At 51.1% G+C, this 23,752-nt stretch overlaps 1 protein-coding gene and 1 long non-coding RNA gene across 2 annotated transcripts; one reads left to right on the top strand and one right to left on the bottom strand.

Annotated features, from left to right (window-relative positions):
• The first annotated feature begins 55 nt into the window (after nt 1–55).
• Nucleotides 56–6,962, top strand: LOC140689041 (uncharacterized). The gene is made up of 2 exons (XR_012063918.1): nt 56–257; nt 462–6,962. It is a non-coding gene; the product is annotated as an uncharacterized lncRNA (long non-coding RNA).
• On the bottom strand, nt 956–22,979 carry RAB12 (RAB12, member RAS oncogene family). Its single transcript, XM_072949244.1, has 6 exons — nt 22,478–22,979; nt 10,849–10,909; nt 5,577–5,715; nt 3,797–3,886; nt 3,065–3,169; nt 956–2,152 (listed from the first exon to the last, which is right to left on the bottom strand). The coding sequence occupies exons 1-6, from the start codon at nt 22,962–22,964 to the stop codon at nt 2,039–2,041; spliced, it is 996 nt and encodes a 331-aa protein (XP_072805345.1). The 5' UTR covers nt 22,965–22,979; the 3' UTR covers nt 956–2,038.
• Nucleotides 22,980–23,752: the final 773 nt, after the last annotated feature.

The raw sequence follows: 23,752 nt of genomic DNA, 5'->3' as shown, positions 1-23,752 counted from the left end.
GCCCACCGGAAGCTGAGGGCGCACCGGAAGCCGAGGGCCCGCCGGAAGCCGAGAGCTGGAGCCCAGGGTCAGCTGTCCCCGCAGGGCCGAGAGGAGCGGGAGGCGGCCGGAGAGCCCCCGCTCGCCTCCTCCAGCAGCAGCCCGGGCGGGACGAGCAGGGCTCCGGCGGAGTCAGCACCACGGCAGGGCAGGGAGGGCAGGCTCCCCTGCAGATGGGAATGACTGGCAAGAGCCACGACCGACTGCCGGCCGGTGAGGTATGGACATTAAAAAGAACATTTTCTCGAGGACACCATATGCAAATACACATATTCAACCATTTACAGCGTACAGCTCAGTGACAGCACTTACGTTCACACTTGTACAACCGTCACCACCACCCTTCTCTGGAACATTTTCATCTTCCAAACTACAACTCTGTTCCAATTCAACACTAACTCCCCTTTTCACCCTCTCCCCAGCCCCTCGACCCCACCAGGCTGTCTCTGTGGATCTGACGACTCAGGGCCCTCACACAAGTGGGATCACACAGTATTCGTCCTTCGGTGACGGGCTTACTGCACTGAGCATGACGGCCAAGGTCCATCCAGGTTGCGGCACTTGTCAGAAAGCCCTTCCTCTATAAGGCTGAAGTCTTCTGCTGCACGGATGGGCCACACGTTGTGTATCCATTCATCTGTCCACAGACACTGGGGCTGCTGTCACTTTTTGGCTATTGTGAATCAAGTTGTGAACATTAGTGCACAGCATCCATCTGTGCCCCAGCTTTCAATTATTTTGGTGGGGAATACAGACCAAGGTGGGAGCTCTGTGTCAAAAACTTTTGCGAAATGGCCCAGGTGTCTTCCACAGCAGATGAGGCTGTTTTTTTCTTTTCTAAAATACTCACATGACTACGATGTGTTGTTTTGGAAGAATTGTCGTCAAATCCATAATTCACAACTGCACAAATAAATGTGGCAACTCAACTGTCATTCATAAATACAAAATTTTATTTGCACTTCATTAGTGTAGAAACACAATGCTTTTCATACCACGACACTCAAGACACGCCAAGTTATTCAAATACATAATGACTTATTCACCTTGACTAAACAGTGCAGTTTAATAAAGGAAGATCTGCCAAAGATAGAGTTCACAAATCCATTATCAGACCAGGAAAAAAGAAAAAAAGAACACAGTCCAGGCTTATATAGGAGTAAGCTTCACCATCAAGGGGGAAGTTTCATCATTACAAAGGTATAGAGAAGGTTTAGGCAAATACATGTGTGTTCTCTGATATAGTAAAATGTATCTCTTTAAAATTCCTTTAAACAGGATTGGTTTAGGACAGCAGCGTTCATTTCAAATCTTCTATTGTTTCAAAAACATTTCTTTTTTGAATCTTTGTAGTTCTTAGAAGCACAGGACTCATCCATTAGGAAACCGGAGAGATTCTTCGGCTTAGGATCAAGTCAAGTCCTGCCCCTCAACTAGTCAGTTCTACTGGTATGTGAGGTGAACAAATAACCTTCGAGACAGCTACGGATGGAGCTTTGCTTTGTGGGAGACACTCCAATACCTCAAAGGCGCTACAGCTGGGAGAAATGTAAATAAAGGAAAAGCTTTCAGGGTAGCTTTTTCCCCCAAAAAGTCTTTAGTTTTACGAATTTTCTTTAAAACGGTAAGCAAAGCACCACATTCTTTCTTTTCAGACTATCTTCTGTCCTCATAAGAGAATTAACAAGGACAATTATATTATTTACTTCAAGACACATTATAGCTCTCATTTCTCCTGCTCTTCATATTAGAAGTACTACGTCTCCCAGTGTACACAGATGAGGCACTGGGATCATGAATGAAATATAACAATTTGGAGGGAAGCATGTAATTCATAACCGAAACTCACCCAGGATTGCATATTTGCATATTTACAAGTTAGTGTATAGCTCTGACTTGGATTACAAAGTGCGGAAGGAAATTGTCGAAACGATTGTAGTGCAGAACGGAACACTTCCCTGTCCAGGAACCGCCTCCGCCGTGTCTCCAACGTAGCACGTCAACAGCACCGGACGTGAGGTCGGGGCGGGGGCAGCTCCGGGGGGATCTCAGGCTCCGGCTGCAGCGAGAGGATGCTGTTGGACAGCTCGTTCCTTAGCACGTCCAGAGGCATCTGGAGAACAAAGGAAAAGAGACAGGTGCAGTTTAACCACACAATGTACAAGTCACTCTGCAAACCATGCCCTTGTGTAAAAACAAAGTATCTTTCAGAGAAAACTCTCCAAATCATCAGCGCTCACCTAGACATTAAAATATTAAGCCAAAAACTAAACCAGGTTTCAGGGAGTTTCATTCAACCCTTGCACAAACACCACCCAGCCTGTGTCATACCCTCCGGTGGAAGAAACCAGGCAGACCTCATAAACTGTTTCCACGGCCCACTGTAACGAAAATGTAATGTATCAAAGAATGAAAGATGGTTCTGCGACCTCAGGGGTTACAGCATTACCAGAGAAAGGAGTGGCTTCTCTTGGCAATTACACAGACAACCCTGGTGTGAGAAGCATCTGACCGGAGCAGACTGCGTCACAGTAATATAAGTGCACTTGAAGGTCTCACTAAGAAATCTTTAGATGTGATGCTGACAAACCCTGAGCAAGTGCTGCTGTTAGGGAAGCCATGTTTCTGCCGGTGGGGCTGTGAAGGGTCTTGTGATGGCCTCAGGCCCCTCAGACGGGCAGTGGAGGGGAGACAAGACCCCCCCCCCCGGCTGTATCTAACTTGATTCTTGTGGGAAAATGCAAAAAAAGAGAGAAGTGGATGTAAAACGCACAGCCCACTGTCACACCAGCTCCAGCTGCTCCCCCAATCCGTGTGTACGGCTGAGCCAGAAGCCTGGACGGGGCCGGCGTCCTTAGTGGACACTGAAACCCTGGACTGAGCGCGCAGCTCCCTGCTCCTCCAGCCTGACAACCACCACCATGCTTCCCTTTCTAAACACAAAGTTCCCAGCCAAAAAACAGCAAAGGAAACAGAACAGGTTTCAGATGCAACACTTTGATGATGTAGGATTTTTTTTTTTTACCTTTTTCAGGATGTCATCAACAAGTTTCAGAAATATTTCATCCACATTGAAGTTATCCTTGGCACTTGCTTCACAGAACCGCATCCCAGTTATCTGCTGTGCAAACTAAGAAAAAAATTATTCTTCTCTGTGGGTTCCATGCTACACAGCCTACAGGACAAGCACGAGGCCTGTGCCTGGGGAATCATAGCTCTGGGGCTTCTGCTTTAACTGGGGGTGGGGGGGCCCAAAAGTTTGGAGGAGTCCTGTTTACCCTCAAATATAAAGTTCACGAGTGCAGCAAATTCCTATGTTATAAGGAAACAACAAAACAAACAAAATCCCTAAAGTGATACCAGGACCTTCAAGTCCAACTATGCACGCAAGTTTATAAAACTGCAGTGTACCTGACATTTAAAATGTGAGTATCACTGACTCTCCGAGGAAACCATGAAAGCCATTACATGGTTTAAAAGAACGTTTCTCTGTGTAAAATGTCAGGATAGATTATATGCATTATATATATATACATAAAATGCAGTAATATTAATGTGTTTTTTCCCCTCCATGTCAAACCAAATTTAAAGGAGCAGGAAGTTAACAAAAGCAAACAAGGAAGGAGGATGTGACGGGGAGATAACTTGTATTAAGTTATGAAATAATTATAAAGTAACTTATTTAAAAGAAAAGGATGCCACGTGCTGGCCGTGCCGAGGTGGAGCTGGGGCCACCCTCTCCTGCTCCGTTTCTCACCTTTTCTCCCTGCTGTCTGCTGATTTCTCTGTCCGTTTCACAGTCCAACTTATTTCCCACCAAGAGAAGTTCTGCGTCTTCCGAAGCGTACTGTGGGATGGGGAGAGAAGCGGCATCTCAGCGGCGGGCGTGTCACACGCCACGGGACACGCCGACCACGGGACAGGCCAACCACGGGACACGCTGGCCACAGCCACAGATGCTTCTCCCTCCTTGAGTCTCTGAGCACCTGCTCTGTCTGGGCAGAGCTCCTGCCTGGCCTGCAGCGTTTCAGAAAGCATCGTGGTCCCAGGCCTGACGGACCCCAACATTCTCAGCCTTTGACCCAAACTCCTAAGAATCTACCCTGAGGAAACGATTTGAAATACAGGCAAACTTCTATACTCAGTCAGAAATAAACTGAAAATCCCACAAAATATGTGTGAAGAATGAAATAAGTTCAGGTACATAAAAAAATAAAGTCATGATGAAACAAAACATATGCTTTGGAAGACCATATATCTGACAAAGGAAGGCCGTGGTGACAGAGTATTTAGTGAAATAAGCAGGATGTAAAACTACACGGAGTTCGGATGCAATCCAGTTTTTCTGGATGACAGAACTAAGGATTTTTAACATTTAGTTTTGTGCTTGGTTTTTTGAATTTTCTATAATGACAAGGTACCATTAGTTTTATAGTCAGGAAACATTAAGCTCCAGTTCTAAGTTAAAAAAATGTACCGGCACAGTAGAAGTTCTCTTTAAAAAGGTTAATCCCTCTTGAGTCACTCGCTGAATCTGGGGTAACTTCGAGCGTGACCTGAGACAGACTTCAGCACAAGGCACCTAAGCGGGTGACATCAGCCAGGGGACTCGGGCACACTCCATGGCTTCAGCATCGGGGGTAGGGTCATCCTCACCATCGCAGAGCCCAGACCTGCTCTAGGCTCATCACCTCAGTAACCCCGGCAACCCTGCTCCCTAACACATTTTAAAGAGGCAGACACTAAAAATATGCTTGGTACAACCTGCAGATGGACATTCTCCAGCATCATCTAACAAACGGGTTAACACAATTTGTAAACAAAATTCAACTTATAATACATTAAGTGTGCTTGCTATGCAAAGGAATCAAACATCAAATTACTGAATAAGGGGGAAGAAAACTCTCAAAATATGATCACTGCTTACCACCACATCTCCCCCTCAGTGGCTGTGTCTTCTCCATGTGAACCCTGGGTACCCATTTCTTAGAGGGGAACCCACGGACCACATCAATCATACAGACCCAGATTATCTCTACATAGTCCACTGTGATCCAAAGGGTAAGATCTTAGTTCACAATGAGGAGGTGGAGGCCACCTAGAATTCTGAGGGCAAATGTCCAGTGATGACCCAGGTCCTTGGCACGTCCACAGGCATAGTGGAGAAGGCCACCCCTGTGGGGCTGTCACTCTGTGGACACTCTGAGCTTGACTGTGCAAGTGAACTTTCTGCAGAAACACACAGTACTTGAATCTGATTGCACGGAAGCCACCTGACAGCGTGGAGTGAGCAAGTTTGGGCTTTGATGTCAGATGGCCCAGGCACCAGGATGAAAATGCTGGCTGTATTATTTATAAGCTGATTCTGGAGACATTTACACTCTTCTCTGCCTCATGTGTAAGGCAGGACTACAGATCTACTCTGAACGCTGTCATCTGGATTAACGGACATTCAGCAAAAGCTCCCCTTCTTCCTTTGTGACAACGAACACCCACAAGCAAAGAGTTCTCATCTGAGACAAAAGTGTGACACCCACCTTGTCAATCATCTTCATCCACTTTGGCAAGTCATCAAATGTCTCCTTCTTCGTGATGTCATACACCAGTATGATCCCCTTGGCACTTCTGTAATAGGCTGAGGTAATGCTGTTGAATCTCTCCTGACCTGCTGTGTCCCTAAGAAACAGCAGAAGTCAGTTCCCAAACAGCGCAGACTGGGGAGAGCCACGGCCCAACCACTGGCCGACGCCTTCCGGGCACCAGGCAACTCCTCACACATCTGTGCACGTGTGCATATTCGTTATGAGCAGGGGCAGCTTTTCCGAGCTAGGCACATCCAAACAAAATCATAAGGAAGCCCCAATTTCTTTCAAACCAAGATTGTGAACATAAGTCAGTGCCGTGTACAATGGTGGAAAGTACAGCACCCTGTACACGAAGTAATTACCAACAGTGACAAAATGCATGGATGGAAACTGGAACAATTTACGGCTACAACACTCTTTTAACCCAACCTGCTGGCAAACACCTGATTTTGCTGATAAGATGACCACGAGCCCCCACTAATGAAAAATGCTCTAGAATCAGTCTTAACATGTTCTTAATCTCTGCCAACAGAGTAAGTGGAAAAGGAGGAAGAGGTGGCCAAGTAGGTTTGCAAACACAGTCAAGTTCACGACTCTGCGACTGCTCCTTTGGAATCTAGACCTTTAATTCTTCTCCAGGAAAAGCCGCCCGTTTCAACATGAAGAATGACACAAGCTCGTTAACAGTGCACAGAAGCTGGCCGAGACCCACCTTCTCCGTCTAAGAAGCCAAGAAACTGCGTGAGAACCTCCATAAACTTACAAACGAGGCTCAGCAGAGCAGGTCTGCTGAGCAGGAAGACAGCTCCTTAGAGATGATCTGTAGCTTAGCTTTTCCCAAAGCCCCCTAGCTCACGGCACACCCCAGGGCACGTGACCCTCCCATGAAGCAAGCTTTGCTCCAGAGGCTGGCAGCCTCCCTGGGCCCCTGGACGGGAGGCCTGGGGGCCGAGGCCGGCCTGCCTGGCCCACCACAGGCCCTCCACGTCCACGTGCCAAACACGGCCACCCGGGTAACATGCAGAAGTGGGTGCCACTCCAAGGCACAATAAACTTTGTTTTTTGACCCAGAACTGCCCCCAATTTGGAAAACTGAAAATAGCGGGGGCTGAATCCTTCAGGATTTCTAACACCAACTGAAAGATGCTAAAGTGGGTGAGAAGGGACTGACTGAGACACCATTTCACCCACACGAGGAACCAACAGATACAGTTGTTTCTGGGATCCTCAGCACTCAGGGGTGCACTTAATATTCTCAAACCAGTGAAGACCGAAATCTTTCAGAGCATGATTTCTCCTCCTATCACGAGTGGTGGCTTATTAAAATTCGATACAGTATTTTTAATGTTTTAAAAAATTGTCTGTGCTGTCTGAACACTTCTCATTCATTTCTTCTCTTTTTCTTAATGGAGGTACGGGAAGATGAACCCAGGCCCTCATGCATGCTAAGCATGCATCTCTGCCACTGAGCTATGCCCACTCCCTGTCTCAGTTGTTTCTTTAAAAGCAAAATAACACACGTTTTCTGCTCTGCAACCTGGGATGAGCACAACACAGCGGCTCCACCAGTTTGCACAGCAGCTACACACAAGCTCTTCCCTGAGCGCTGCGGGAGTTACGCGCTTTCGCGAACCTTCATTCTAAGGATTTTAAGCTGGCTTCTAGTGCAAACCAATTTCGTATTCGTTTTTATACAAGTTCACTGAATTAGAATCCAGAAACTAGGGGCTCAAGAGATTAGAAATAATAGGAGTTTTTGGAAAATTATTTTTATTTTATCGTGGCAAGAACACAACATGAGGTCTACCCCTGGAGGCGTGGGTGCACAGTACAGCACCGTTACCTATGTCTAGGAGAAGCTTTAATAAAAATCCAGCTATTGAGGAATCAGAACAGTAAGAGGCATTTTTGATCTGTTTAAAATAAACGTCTTGCATGAGCAGCACACTTAAGAGCGTTAGAAACGCGGTAAAAGTAGCTGTCCTGTCAGCCTGAAGTCAGACACACACACAGGACAGAGGCCTCAATGTGCACAATCGGAGGGAATCTAACAAACAAATGACCCTGAACCCCAGCGAGGAAACATGAAGGCCACTCCTTAAACGCCACTTTCTGTGCCTGGCTCTGACTGCTCGAGGTAGAAAAGCATGTTCCTTTGGAAGACTCTTTCCATATCCCCAAAATATCTGGGTTGCAAGTGTTTTTATTTTCTATTCCTCTCAAAAGTTCTTCTGCCTGATTCAGCTCCCTCCTGAATTATCTGCTACCACGTATGGTCAAAGAGCAGAGCGAATGAAACCCAGTTCAGCTCAACAAGGATTCCTTACACACCTACTGAGCCAGGACTGAAAATTCCACACAACTCTTCGCTTTCAAACAGCCACGTGACACCAAGACACCAATGCGCTGATCATACTTTTATCTGCCCAGAAAGACACAGAAGCCTAACATTTCCTGTCTTTAGGATGAACTTGAAATTTCACTGTCATAACAAAGAGCTGATTTCTGGAGATTTTCAGGTTGTTAACATCAGCTAAACCATCATTTATTACAGGTGGAATATGATTTTGTTCACATTTCTCTCTCTGCTTCTGGGGCAAACTAAAAAATTTCTACAACCCTGTTTCCCCGGTCTGGTAATACAACCATGCTGTGAAAACACAAAGGGCCTCATTTTTTGTGTTTACTGTGTCCACTTCAACGACACAATTCCTACTCTGCAGGCGGGAACCCACTTCAGAGCGTGAGTGTTCGACCTCTTCGAGGAGAACGAAGGACACAAGCTCGACGTCCCCGTACGGACGCGGGTTAGCACCGCCTGCCCAACAGGGAACGCTGCTCGACGGGCAGAACCAAGGCGCCTCCAGATGAAGCGTCTATTTGCTCCTGAAGACAGGAGGCTGGCCTCTCAGTGCCAAGTCTGCTTCAACACAACGACTCTGAGTCTGTGCATCGTTCCTGGGAGAGCACGTGGATGCAAGTTTGTGGACCACGTTCTGGTCGACGTCCTATTTTAGCTGTACTCCCACCAAGTTCTACGCACACACATGTAGAAACCCTTCATGCAGAGACGGGAAAATGGTCCTTTTTCTAACCACAGATAATCAAGGAACTTAAATGCAGCGGTGACATAAAATGTGACCTAAAAATATGACAATGACATCTGAGGCTTTTGGTACCTTAGACTTCTAGGGATCCACAGTAAATAACAGTTTCTATGGTTGGCTAGATCCAGACATCATCAGGAAAGGACGCGTTTCGTCTAACAAGCCCTCCTTGTGAAGACCGGCCCCAGCACCTCCACGGACTCAGCCCAGGTCAGCCCCCTGAAGAGCTCCCCCCAGCCACACCAGCTCCTCCCGCACCCTCGACTGTGACAGAGGGATGACAAGAGGCCCACAGCGAGGCAGGTGACAACAGCCACAGCACAGGGACATCTCCCAACGCCAAACACACCGCGCGTTGCTTTACATACTGAGCCATGCCTCCAGCTGGTCCCACCTATGGGGTGACAGTGGTGAAGAGAAAGGCTTCTTCCTTTAAATAAAATACTCCAGAAGGCAGACCCCTCCTGAGTCTCAGGTGGGGAGCGAGTAGCCGGTGTTTGCGGCCCACTGCGCACTGGTGAAAACCCCTCTGGGAAGGACAAGTTCTGCTTCCTCACTGACCCACAGGGGACCCCCGGTAGAAAACTGGCAGCTAGAGCCTCTTAGATCAGAGTCAGAGGGAGGCAGTTAGACTCCAGCAGGATCCAACATCACCAGCAAAAACGGCCTCAGGCGGGCAGGTTCCGGGGCACAGGACCTCGGACGTACACCCTTCTGTAAGCCGGATTACCACTGCCTGAGAGGGACCGAAGCAGCGACACGTTAATGGCGACGGGCCAGGATGTCACCACTTTGACACTGCTGTTGCCCCCAGCAGCCTCACAGACAAGCTCACACGAGCCGTGTCCCCTTCGTGAGGCCATGTCCACCAGAAAGGGTCTCCCCCACGGTGCCAAGTGCACGAGACTCCTCCCCAAGGCAGCCTTAGCCTTGAAGAGCCGACAGTTAGAACAGCGGCTCTGCGACAGCTGCGCCACTGCAGCTCCCGGAGCTCGCGGCCGGGCAGCAGTGCGCAGGACGCAGCCTGCTGCCTTCCCACTCCTGGGCGGACGACCAGAGTAGGCGCTTTCGGTTTTCGCGTATTTAGGCGGGACTGCCAACACTTCATCATCAAGCCCCAAACAAAAATACAGAAAACCAGAACAGAAGACAGAAAAGCACCCCCCACCCCAGAGTGGGGTAAGCAGCTCGCGAGGACCACGGGGACGTTACCTCGGGCGCATCCGTGGGCACCTGCGGGTCGGGGCAGCGGTGCCCGGACGGGACACGGATGAGGCATGGAGACATGGACAACACGCAAGCGCTAGGTGACCGGTGAAGCCAGAGATGAGGCGGCAGTGACCGCAGATGAGAGCAGACACACACAGGTGGACAGACACTCAGAGCTGAGGTGACCTGCCGGGAGGAGTTAGTAGCTGCGGGCACTGCGGCCGGGGCTCTGTTAAGACAAAGGGCATCTTCAGGACACCTCCACGGGGCCACGCGCTGCACCTCGCCTGGTCCCCTCTCCCGCGGGGGGGGGGGGGGGGGGAGGCTCCCAGTGCTGACCAGTCATCACCAACACAGCTGGTTGAGTCTCTCCTACAACCCTGACGCGCGGAAGGGCTCGGGGCTCCCGCCGCGTGGACCAGTGACGCGGCCGGGAAGGCGCACATCCCACTGCTGCGGTCTCGCGGTGCCGCCAGGCACACGGTCTGCGGGTGATGGGCCCTGAAATCGTGCAACTCTGGATGTTCCGGGAGGGACATCCTGGACCCTCTCTGAAGGCTCTCAAAGCGACATTAAAAACATGAAGACACACATCTGAGCCAGCATTTGAGCAATGACGGTTTTGGCAAATGAGCTGAAACTAGAGACAGAAGGCCCCACACTCACTAGCTGTCACGAAAGTGACATTCTTCCTTCCACACTCCCGTGTGCAAATGGGGTCTGAGACAAGTGGACTCTTTTCTAAACCCTCTCTCTTGAAGGAAGCGCCGCTCACTTCATCTGAACGTGAACGAAGGGGAGGGACCCGCAGGAGAGACAGACCAGCGCTCGGACAGCGACTTGTATTAGACAAGCGTATGGATTGTTAAACACACATGGCAATTGCTGGGGGCAGAGTCCCCACTTACCAGATCTGTAATCTAATTTTCTTTCCTCTTAGCTCTACGGTTTTGATTTTAAAGTCAACACCTGTGAATAAAACAAATGGTGATAAAGCAAAATTATGTCGTCATCGGTCGTAATGATCATACTCTTTGCACATTTTTGTACCAGAAAAACAGACAAAAACCAAAAAACCTGACCTCACAAAATCCCAAAAGGAGAAAGCAGAAGTCCGCCAGTTTCCGTGAAGACCCGGTGGATTCTGTGCTTCCGCACACAACTCTCGGCAGCCACGCCGTGCCGCGTTTTACCCTGACCCCGGGTGGCAGCCTTTGCCGGTCACAGGAAGCTTGTTATGTCACAGGTGGAGCAGAAAAACTATTTAAAAATTACAGCTAGTAATTACGTGAGTGAAGGGATGGCTTTAGAAGCACATTATCTTGGGGAAAGTTCTCCCATGGACACTCAGTCTTGATTTCAAACAGCCTTGGGCCAAATGTAAAAACTATTCCCCTAAAGGTCTCCGTGTTCGCAGACGGTGACTTGATTGTACTGTCAGGAGTGCGGAAGAGTTATCTTTTAAAAATTCATTCACACAAATTAACAAGTCCGATTTCAATTTTTATTTACTTTAATAGTAACAAGCAAACCACTGAGCATCACCACCCCTTCCAAATCAGTCCTTAAAGCTTTGGATAATTAAAAAATCCTAAATTTTCATCTGCAGATGTTACCGTACATGCTTCTCCATTATAGAGAACGTGAAGACTTCAAAAATATTTTTTACACAATTTTCACAACTAAGAAAAATAAACCAAAAGGGATCCTGCTAAACGGGGGGACTAGAAACATATTCTGCACAGGAACGACTTCCTGATGGCTTCGTGGGACCCAGGGGCCCGACGCTGCCTGGCCCCTAACAGGCAGGGGGTGAGGGGTGGCCCACGTCGGCCAGTGACAGACAGGGACCCCCTCCCAGACCCATTTGCCGGGCTGATGCAGCTCTCGGAGGTCAGATGACCTTCTTGAGATGAAGCCCAGAACACGCGACTAGCTTTTATAATTAGTAACGCCCTGCAGACACCAGCGCAACCAGCAGACGTGTTCACAGCCCTGGGGCAGCCTCCCCTGTCAGGTCTACACAACAAAGTCACAGGAGCAGAACGTGTCGCAGCCAGAGACACGGCTGCTGAACTTCAGCGCTTCACCCCTCGCACCAGACGTGACTTCCAAGGTTGGGGAACGTGGTGAAGCCAATTCCACTTTCAGTTCTGGAACAGCTTTGTTTTCTGCAGTCAAATGACGCTCTCCAACAGGCCCGAAACAGGAAGCACGTCTGCGCGCAACCAACATCCTCCAACAGAGACCAGACAGCCAGCCACAGGGAGGGGCTCACGTGACGTTCCCAGGACGCGGAAACCAGCCTGGGCAGATCTGCGGTGTTCTGATTTCAAAAAGCCACAGTGCAGGGACAGAACCCCTCCTTCCTGATGTTAGCACGAAGTTAGGGCCTCACCATGCTGCTATGTGATGGCAGTTTTTACAAATCAAATTCATATGGTGTCATGTCCACCATTCTGTTTTACTTTTGATTCCCGCGCCTCTGATTTTTTTTTTTTCCTTTTTAGTTAAGGGAGCTGCAACATTTGTAAAACTTGTCACAGTGCCTGCAACATTTTATGGAAAAGAATTGGCAGACAATCCTTCTCTATGAGCTCTGCTTCAAGTCAGCAAAGAATCCCTTGAAACAGCCAAAGCAAATAGTTTTTGTTTTGATTAGGCTGTTTTCTCTGCTAAGAACTGTTCTGAGCCTGAACATGTCACTTTTTTTTTCCCCAACCAACTTGAACAAGGTTTTCACTTGGGCAGTCCTGCACTAGGACTGTTTTGTAACCACAAAGGTTAACAAATTAAAACAAAAGGAAAAGGCCTTAACAGTCACAATCAAGAGATACGTGGTGAAGTTTTCACGTGATTATAAATACACCACTAAATTCAACAGAACAAAGCACAGGGAAGAGGAACCGACAGTGTGTAGGATCAAGACTCTGCTCTTCACCAAAAATGAAGACTGTCCAGTTTCAGTGAAGATTACTGACATCACTAACAAAAACAGAGAAATGCCCAGTAGCCAGATCGAAATTCCGTAAAAGAAAACAGCTCATTAAAGTGGTCCTTTCCCCTGAATGCAGTCTCCTTTCCCATATCTAACCGCCACTAAGTAATGGTAACGGTTGGAAACTCATTCCAGTCTATGGCTCAGGAACACATCCGTGTACCAAAGCACGTGACTAAATATTGTTTTAAAAGGTTTTTGCATCAAGTCAAACGTCTCTCTTAATGTTGTCTGTTTTTAACTCTGCACGTCACAGAAATGATACTGATCCCTAATAAAAGGGTAACAGCCACCAACAGCCTCAAACAGGGGATTCGTTTTGGGGAAAATCAGCAGAGACTCCGGGGCGAGGAACGCCATCCAGGACCCACGTTTACAAATAAGGGACAAAGAAAGGTGGCAGCTTTTGTTGAAAATCCAGATTCCTCTGGGTGTCTTGAGTAAAAGGTGCAGCAACCAGCACCCCCTCCATCAGGTGGTGGGACAGTCCCTGCCCTAAAGACCCGAGTCACACAGACCCCGGGCACCTGCAAAGACGCGTCCTTCCCTGCTGCTCTCTCTCCTCAGAGACCCTCCTGTCTGCCCAGAAACCTCTGCAGCCTCAGGTGGCTTCCCACCTGAACCTCCTGATGGCCCTGCATCTCCCCCTCGGTCCTCATCCATGTCCCCAGGTCCGCTCCCCTCCAGTCCTGACCGCACTGTTTTGTCGGTCTCCAGGACCAGGTAGAAACCCCACACTCTCTGAGGACGTCACAGCCAGCTCTGGAGCCCAGAGCACTGCCTGGTCCAGGACAGAACTCAGCACCTCTGCCGAGTGGAACCGCCCCTCTTCTCCATCAAACGCTGGATGCGCAAGGAGAAATGCTGATTCTCTTTGCAAGTATGAGGTAACTCAGGTCTGACGATTAAACACACACGCTGAGTCGCAGGAAGGAAGGGCGGATGCTCTGTCCTGAGGGCGTCTGGGGGCAGAGCAGCAGGAAGCGGGTGCTCAGCACCCACGCGTCATCCTGGAAACGGAGCGCTTTACTTCTCCTCCAGTTCCTGTTACTGATGGTAAATCCTTCGTGGATGGACAGTCTCAGTGTGCCCACATCCTCCCTGCACACGCCCCTCCCAGGGCTTGATTCCAGTAGTTTCCTCAGGCACACGGCAGGGAAGCCGGCACCACATGACTCTTCTGCTGGGTGACAGGAGCCCACCTGTCCTCAAGGTTACCAACGTGCCGAGTCTTCCTAGAAATATTCCCACCAGGAAGGCCACCGTCACAGGGCTGTCACCCCGCTTTCTATCAAGACTGTCCTGTTCCAGCTGCTGCCTCTTCCTGATCTTAACTCCGTCAGTGACAGTGACAGTGACAGTGGGTATCCATCAGACCCTCTGTGCTGACGTCCCACACTTGGGCGCCTGCAGCTGCCCAGCGGGCTGGCAGACCCTCCTCATCTCACAGAGGAGACACCAGAGCGACAGAGGACGAGGCACTCTGCTTCAAGGTCACGTTGCGTGCCAGTCGAGAGGCAGAACCTATATTCAACTTCGTAACGCCGCCCACAATCAGAGGTTATGCCAGGAGTCAGATGCGCGGGAACTAGGAAAAGTGCGAAAATTCCAGCAGATGGCCCAGAATCAGCATAGTCGGGCTGCTGAAAAACAAAGCTTAACTCTGCACTGTCCTCTCTGTATTTATCTCCCGTAAACCTCAGCTAGGTCACAAAGAACTGTCCTCCTTTGTGCTGGTGGGATTTCAAAGCCCCCGAAGGCAGAACATCCCCAGAAGAACCTGACTCGACTGCACTTTGCTGGGGCATGGGAAGCTACAAAAATGAAAAACAGCAGAAATAAACAGAAGCTTCTCCCTTCACATTCCCGTCCAGCAGAAAGCTAAATAAAAGCAAAACTGACAGTGGCCAGTGGCTGTGGTTATAGCTGAGGGGCCGTCCTTTCGGCCCACCGGCAACAGCAAAGGCCAGGCGCTGGCACCAGACTATGATTTTAGTTTACGTCACACTTTCAGGAAGTTGAAGGATTTCACAGACTTCAAAATAAGCCCCAATTCAAGCAGTGTTTACGATGTCACTGCCACTGGACACTAACCACCCTGCGGTTCACACGCTGGCTTTCCCCCCAAGGACACAGGTCTTTTGCAGAGTCACTCAGCCTGGGACACAGCACTGCTACTAACAGAGAGGTTTCCAGCACCTACACGGAGTTGACAGTGAGGAAGTATGCTAAGAACTGGGTCAAGGCCAAGGTCACAGACAGAGGCCAGTCTAACATCAGATCACTTGACCGTGAGGCCAGCTCCCGCCTCTCCAGCACCTTCCCGGGGAGAGGACAGGACGGAGCCCGCAGGAGAGCACCTGACAGAGGCCGGGCGGTGCTCACCAGCAGCAGGTAGACCAGCTTCCGCACCGTCTCCAGGAGGCACCCGGGCCTGTGTAAGCCCATTGCTTAATATTATCTGGGCTTTTCCAACTTAAGCCGAGTTATGAGAATTCAAGGAAACAGAAACTAAGTCTGAGATTGTAAAATACATGACTGTCCCAGAAGTGGGCACTATTAACATAGGTACGATAACCTCGTGTCGTTATAAAGCATTTGCTTTCCGGCCCGAGGATATTAAATGTCTGCCCCGAGCCTGAGAAGCCCTGCCTCTCAGTCCAGGCGGGGCGTGCCTGTGGCCCTGCACTGGGCTGGAATAGACACAGCTGCCCAGGGAGGGAAGGGGCGGCTCCCCCCACGGTCAGGGTCAGAACTGCCTCTCACGAGTTTCCTGTGCCCCAAGTGCTGTTCTGAGGTGTCCGTGTACATCAACTAACTCACTGCAGAGATCTTTTGGACAATTTCGTAGGTAGAAACAATCAGTGTTTCCGTTCTCTGGATGAAAAACTGAGGCCAGAGTGGCCAGCTCCTTGCCCGAGGTCAGCAAGCGCTGTGCGTGGGCGTGCGGGGTGGAACTCGGGCTCCTGAGGACACACCGTGTGGCCTCCCCTGATGACTCCCTCCCTGGAGGGAGCTGTGAACATGTATTTAATGTCAAAAAAAAAACTGTGTTGCCAGGGAAGTATTATAGAAGCAAGAGGGAGGGGCTGGCCGGCTCAGACAGATGGCTCCTGTACCAGCAGGCCCGGCTCTGCCCCCTGGCACCACAAAGACCGTGTCTGAAAAGCAGGAGTCACCGCGGCCTCTTGGTCACCAGAGGAAGAGAGTGCAGAGGAAGATCTGGAAAATGACCCCAGGTGATCAAATGGTGGGTCAATAGCGTTTTCTTCAAATGCAGAAATACTAACCTGACTACTGCTCAGGCCGGTCCCTGAAACAGACGCAGGACGGTCAGAGCTTTGCCCCCTGACCCAGGTCGCGTGCTTACACGCTGAATGACTTCTTAGTGTTTCAGTCTCCGCGTCTGGAGCATAAACTAGGAGGAGAAGGGAAGGTTCACAGTTGCCTTTTCTGGCCCAGGGACATAAGCTACCTCATCCCCATCCATTCCCGCAGCCGGAGACAGGAAGAGTGTGAGCTCTGCTTCTTTTTTCTTGTCACGAAGGAAGAAACTGAAGTGAAGTCGCTGGCCTACAGACAGAGCGAGCAGAGCTGGGACTTGAATCCAGGACCGTCTGCCCACCCCTCCCCGACCCACTCTTCCCGCTGATCACACTCCGCGGGGGAGCACCTACGATGGCAGGAGTGGCCAAGGAGCAGGTCCAGTGTTTCCTTTAAATGAAAAATCAGGAGTGGAAGTCCGGCTGTAGGCGTGCGAATGTGCAGCAGCGTGCAGAGCAGCAGCAGGCCTGGGGGGGATCCGAGGGGTCCTCCCTGGGGAGGCTGTGCCTCCGACCCGGACATGCCTCAGGGAGTCCTGAAGTTTCTGTGTTAAATTACACTGGGACAACCAGGAGAGTTTCATTTTCTCACGGGCAACTTCCACCACATGCTTGCCTGAGGTGGGTCTGCAGGTGGTGGTTTGGTTTGGAAACTGAGAAGGCAGTACAGTCAGCACTGGAGAGCAAGCGGAGGCTGGCGGGGGCAGGGGGGTAAGAGGTTTCCTATTCTGTTAAGCTTGGGTGGTATTTTCTAGTTTTAAAGAGTAAAGATTTAAAAACAAAACAAGACATAATCACATTCAATTAAGGGTGCTATTCTGGGCCTGCAGTTCTGGTCTTCTAAACACTATCCAAAGGTCAAAGGTGTGCAATTCAAGGACAAAGGGAGAAGAGCCCACTCCTTCCCCTGCTGGAGTGTAAGGGCGCCACCCGGTCCACAGGGACCCTCTCCATGGCTCGCTCCCCTCCTGCAAGGGACAAGTCAGCTCAGCGCTTCGTGCCCCAGGGAATGGCCAGCAGACCAACGTCTCGCAGGAGTGTGAGCCGCCTGGCACCAAAAATGTGCTGACTCCCGTACAAAGCTCTGCTTTCTTCACAAGTTCAAACAGGTGCTTAATTAGAACCATGTTTCTGGCACGGGAGGCTGGAGGACACCGCGGCCCCGTCAGCTCCTCCAAGGAGCCGGGTCTGCCTTCCAAGGCCGGTCCCTGGGTCCCTGGCAGGGGGTCGGCAGACCCCACTGCCGGAGGAGAGGCCACCTCACAGGGCCTGGTCACTCTTGTCCTGCACAACGAGACCTTTCTTCTCCAGCAAGAGTGCCTGACAGTCAAAGAATTTAAACAGATTTATAATCAATCTCAACAACCTGATGGCAGCTTTTCTTTGAAGGACAGCGACTCCATCCCACAAATGCGTCCTGCACAAGCCCTTCGGCCTGCCTGAGGCTCATTAAACAAGCCAAGTCACACACGCAGAGCACATGCGGGCACGAAACCGAATGTTCCTCCCACGCTCCCATCTCCCTGAGTCATGGTGTTACATCATCCTGGCAGGGGAGGGACCGACGGCAGAGCCTCGGCGTCTGGGCTCCGGACGGGGCATTCGGGACTAAGTGACACGCTCAGGCAGCTCAGCCGCGGCTGGGAAGGCTGCACGTGATCACAGAAGGGCAAAATCAAACACACAGCTTAGAATTTCAGTCCAGTGTTACACGTTCCTCCTGGGCTTCCTAACAAAAACCCCGACCTACATTTCCAGAACAAAGTACAAGCAGGCAGGTTCCCTTGACAGCGGTCCCACTGCTTCTGGGCAAAGCAGACCGGCTCCTGGTGGCCCGCGTCTCATCCAGTCAGCGAGGTAGGTGACAACCTACCATTCAAGGCCAGTCCCCAGACGGCCACACCTGCATGAGGTCCACATCCACCTGTTTCTCAGACCCCTCCATTCTGCTTCCAGCTCCACTGCTGGCCCCACTGACACACAGTCCACCAGCACCCCGAGGTTTCCCGCCCCGGAAGCCCCATCCCCACACGAGACCCAAGGGGCGTGCTCCCCCGAGAACAGAGGCTATGACACGTAGCTGAGGGAGGACAGGGCGTCTTCCAAGACCACCTGCCCTCGGGGTCGGGCTGGGACTTGAATGCATCACTGCAAAGTAAGAAAGATGAAGGCAGGGCGGTGAGGTCCTCAGACTGAATTTAAATAATTTGGAAATCCTGACATTGTCTTTCCTGATTTTTTTGGTCTACTTCATATTAAGTTGTCTTTATTTTTGTTTTGAAAAGTTGGTGACAGTGGGTTTTTTTTTTAAGTCCTTCTGTGGCAAAATGAAAGAATGGCAACCCTGTATTGGCCTCTGGCACTTTGGAAGAAACTTTACTGTCCAGGAAAAATCAGAATTTTAGTCTAAACTGTCTTACTCCTCATTTTCCTCTATTTAAATATGCCAAATTTGGGGACATTTTAATAGATATGTGAAAGGCTTAAGATATTTGACTGACTGAATATTTAGGTAAGAAATGCAATGCTTAGAGCATTATTTTAATTTCCAGAAGAAAGTGACAAATGATAGGGACCCAGTTAAAGGAAGTCGATTTCAATGACACCGTAGGGTAACGAGGTACGTGGGAAAGTGCTTCATGGTGCCCGATTCTGAACTGTCAGGATTTTCACAGAGTAAAGTAAATCTAAATCTCAAAGTCAGCTAAGGAACAGACACACAGAACTCACTTAGCCCTGGCCCTCACCACCTGGGACCTCTGCGTCCTTGTGGGTGAGCTGTCCACCTTTTGGGACTTCGCGTCCTCACCTGCAAAATGGGGAAACTTTCAGGACTGTTGTGAGGTTTAGAAAGGGCATCCTTTTGTTGGTACACAGTATGGGCTCAAGAAACTGTAGAACGTGGAATTCTATAGAACATACCACTAACAGAACGCAGTCTTTCACATGCAAAGACAATACATTACTCATCCAAAGCCACAAACTAATTGGTGGCAGAGCTTAAATCAAGAGCCCAGCCTCCTAAATCCTGTTCTAGAGTTTTTCTAGAATGTAACGCTGCTTGGCGGGGCGGAAAGCGGGGGAGCAGGCACTGCCTGCTAAAATCATTCTGATCCAAACAAAACTAACAGTTAGCTTCCAATAGGTTATATAAAAGTAAAACAAAGGTTGACAAATACATAATTTTATGTCTTTTGGTTTTTGGTAGGGGGTGGATTTAGACAGACAGTTGTGAATTTCTACAGCCACAGGTTATTTTCCATTCCCCCAAATTTCAAAAAGCTGCTCTTGGGCCTTTCCAAGAACCCGTCCAACTATGCTAGCTGGACCAGACTACGTAACTCGACTCCACGAATATAAAATCCCATTTGAAAATAATACGCCACCTAGACAATTTTCATTAGACAGGTCAATGATTAACAACGGTCTACTTTTCGTACGCTGGTGAGTTCTGTGTCTTCTAAACCAAATCAACTTCTGATCTGATTAATAATATAACCACAACAAACATCAACATTCTGCTCATTCATAACTTTACAACACAGGCCTATTATCTCAGCCCCTCGGGGATTTTGGCCACGCTCTTTTCTAGAAAGTCCGGCGAGTCTGACTTGCTTTATAAAGGCGCTCACCGGAGATGCTGGCTTCCAGCCTGAGGTCTGTGAGGCCATCGCCTGCCTCAGTGACCCACCGGGCCTGCACCTGCTCTGGCTGCGGCTGCGGGGCCCCGGTCTTTCCCAGACTCGTCATCCCGGGCAGCAGCGTCCCCAGGCCTGCCCTGCAGAGAAGATTCCATAGGAGAATCTGTGTGGGGCTGCCTGCTCCCTGCACATCCGACCAACTGGCCTCAGAAGAACCCTGTGAGCTACCTGCCCAGATGGGAGGCAGTCAGGTGGGGAAACCACAACCCGACACCACACCCAGCGGCACATGTCAATAGCTTTCCTAAAGGAACTCCAGGAATGAACTTATCTTCACAGCCTTTGGGGGAGGAGCACCCCACCCCAAGGGGAGGGGCTCCCTCCGGCCCCCCAGACACGCTGCACACAGGTCTCTGCTGCCCTGGTCAACCCGCAGCACCCTGCTCCCCCCCCCCATCTGAGCCCCATCTGGTCAGAGGCTATGTCCTCTTTGGCACTTAGGCCCACCCCACCCCCACCCCCCGCCGTGGGTAGCACGGCCCAGCACACAGCAGGTGCTCAATAAGTGACTGGATAAGTGGAAGGAAAAAGCAACTCAGTGGCCGAGGAGGTCGAAGGGGGCTCGTTGGCTAACTGTCCTCACACTCTGGGTCAGACCAGAAGTTACCCTTCTCTGAACTTCCCACGATTAGGAAATACGTATCAAGCCAAGAGCCACAGACCACATATGGAGGAAACAGAAACGAGCAAGACAAGATCCAAGTGCATGAAGAACCCCACAGGGGAAGCAGTGTGGGGAGGCGTGTGCATCGTATGCGTGTGTGTTTACGTTTGTTTGCTAAGGGGACAGAGGAACCAACTGCCGGGTCTCCTCGCTTCCTGGCTTCTTCCTGATCCCCAAACACCCTACGCAATCCTGCCTGATTAGGTTCACCGTTTCCCTGCCAGGACTGTACCCAGAGGCCCTCACGGCTCCAGCGGCTGTTGGAGAAGGTCCACACTCCTTGGCATGGCTGCCAAGGTCCCCATGTCCCTGAACGAGTCTTTCCTAGATCGTGAAGGTGCTACTCCACTTGGCCCCGAGTTAGAAAACCCCTCATCTCTCCTCCACCCAGTCCTAAAGGGCACCTGTGCTCACCCCATCTCCCGCTCCAGCCACGCAAGCCCTGTTAGCCCCCGTTATGCCTTTATCACACAGTACAACTGCGCTATCCCTCACTTTACATAATTTTAAGCGTGGAGTCATATAAGATAATTCTTAATTGCTTTTGGCTCTATTTTATTTATATCAGCTACTAAAGTAGCAGCCCAAACCCTCAGTTGATGGTTTACTAACTCCCTGTACTCTATATGATCCAAGAGTAGATATTTGAAACAGGTCTGAGCTGTGCTACTGAACTTAACATCATGGTCCCAAGGCCAAGATCTCAAAAACAAACTGGGGACAGAGAACACAAATACTTCCAAAATGATCTATTATAAAAAAAAGTATAAAGGGAAACACATTTTCACAAGCAAAATAAAAAGACAACACAAAAACTGGTGTCGGGGTTGGGTGAATTTTCCAGGAAGACATTTTAAATATTTTGTTACAATGACAATCCCTAACTGTATCACCTTGAAATGACTATTGGTTACAAAACAAAATACAGGTACAGCTATGTGAAACGATACTTTCAATTCTGAATTTGCGCTCTGAATTCTTAATTTCATATTTACCTACTGTTTATTATTTCCCGGACCTCCCCTAGGGGAATCCCTCCTGCCTATTACTGAAGGTGACTGCTCTTTATTTTGAAGAACTGTCTCATCTGCGGGGTTCCCCCACCTTTAACAGCTTTGTCGGGGTTTTCCATAGAAACAAAAGCTCCCCACGCTGACCTGACCGACCGCAACGCCAAGGCTCGTCCATGTGACTTCATCAGAAAACTTCCCCTGCAGTTCCAATTTTACAGCCTCAGGACCGGATACTTCCTGCCCCCGGGCGTTACCGCAGTTACTTCGCTGAACTTCACCCACCTGGCGGCGCCGAGGCCTCCTCCCCACTTTTCGAGTCCCAGGGTTATCTGAGGTCAGACAGCTCAAGTCCCTCTGCCCGCGTTTGTAGTCAAAAGAAGATACTCAGCGGCGTGTTGGTCTGATATTCCCCTTAGGCCCTCCAGAGGGAACTTACAACTTCATTATCTCCGCGCAACCAAGAAGGGAGTTCACAATGATTAAATAAGCCGAGGTTACAGTGGGGAAAGCTCAGGCGCCAAAATTCGCCACAGATGACCCCCTCTGGCCAGCGAGCCAGGGCACAGCTCCGAGCCCGCCCCACCGGCCGCCCGCCCCGCCTGTCACCCCCTTCTTCCTGAAGAGCAGTGTGGGGGCCGAGTTTCCACGGAAAGATGCTCACACCGTCTCCGGGCGGGACGGGACCCGCGCCTCACCGGCCTCGTGACGAGTCTGCGCGGGGACGGGGGTTTCGGCCTGGCCTCGGGCAGGGGGGGAGGGCGCCCCCGGCCGTCCCCGTATGCATCGCCCAGGCTGCTGCCCCGCGAGGCCCCAGCGCGCGGCCCGGCGCCAGCCTTACCCACGGTGGACTTGCAGGCCTCGCAGAAGGTGTCGTCGGTGAAGCGCTCCATCAGGCTGGTCTTGCCCACGCCGCGGGAGCCGATGATGATGACCTGCAGCTTGAAGTCGGCCGGTCTGGGGGGCTGCTTCCTCCGGCGGGCCTGGCCGCCCGACAGCGCCGGGGAGCCCGAGCCCAGGCCGCCGCCGCCCGCGGGCCGCCTCTGCAGCGCGGCGCCCGGATCCATGCACGCATGCGGCCCCCGCGCGGCCCGCTGCCCGCCGCGCGCCCCGGGCCCCGGCGCCCCCTCGGCCTCCGCCGCGCGCCGCGGGTCGGCCACGGGCTGGGCGAGCGAGCGCTCGAGCAGCCCCGGCGGCCCGCGGGCTCCGCGCTGCAGCTGCGCCGCCGGCCGGCTCCCCGCGTCCGCCTCGCCGCCGCCGCCGCCGCCGCCGCCGCCGCCGGGGGAGGAGGAAGGGAAGCAACTACTCCGCAGCAGCGGCAGCAGCATCCCGGGCGAGGCGGGGCGACGGCGCAGGCGCGGGCGCGCGGGGCGGGGCGCAGGGAGGCCGGGCGCGCGCCCCCTGCCGGCCGGAGGACCGCCCGCCGCGCCCACTGGCCACCGCGCCTTCTCCCCGCGCCCCCCAACCCCGGTTTCCCCCACCCTCTGCCCGGCCTCCATTGCCCTTTCTTCCCTCTCACTTCTTTTTTTTGGGGGGTGAGGGGAGGCAACTAGGTTTTATTTATTTATTTATTTTAACAGAGATACTGGGGCTCGAACCCAGGACCTCGTGCACGCACGCACTCTACCACTGAGGTATCCCCTCCTTTCCCCCATTTCTTTCTGCCGTGCTTTTACCTTCCCTTTCTCCTCCATCCCCACCCCCTTTCCTATTTCACTCCTCTTTACCTCCTGTCCTTGAGCACAGCCCCCAAACACCAGCCCAGTGTATTAACCATCTTCCCCAAATCTGTTACACTCTCCCGAACCACTGCCGCAAACTTGCACTGTCCCCGGGGGCTCGAAAGTCCCCGGCCAGCTCCGGCTAGACACCTGCCCCCACCTTGGCGCCGGACCCACCCTCGCTTGCTTGCTTGCTTGCTAGGGCACAGACACCACCTACCATGCCTGGGAGGTAGACTGAGCAGGCCTGTCTTCCGTTTTCCATAGGAAACACGTGAAATCATTTCTTTTTAGCCCAGATTGCTGCCTCACTCAAAGTGCAGAAGTTTTTATTCCGTTTAACTTTTAAAATAAATAAAGAGCCTACTCCTTTGGGGAAGTGAGTGAGTTAAAAC

The sequence above is a fragment of the Vicugna pacos genome, chromosome 24 (assembly GCF_048564905.1).
Source record: "Vicugna pacos chromosome 24, VicPac4, whole genome shotgun sequence".
Classification (NCBI taxonomy): Eukaryota; Metazoa; Chordata; class Mammalia; order Artiodactyla; family Camelidae; genus Vicugna; species Vicugna pacos.
Note: the sequence above shows the minus strand (reverse complement) of the source record. Positions and strands in the feature narration are given on the sequence as shown.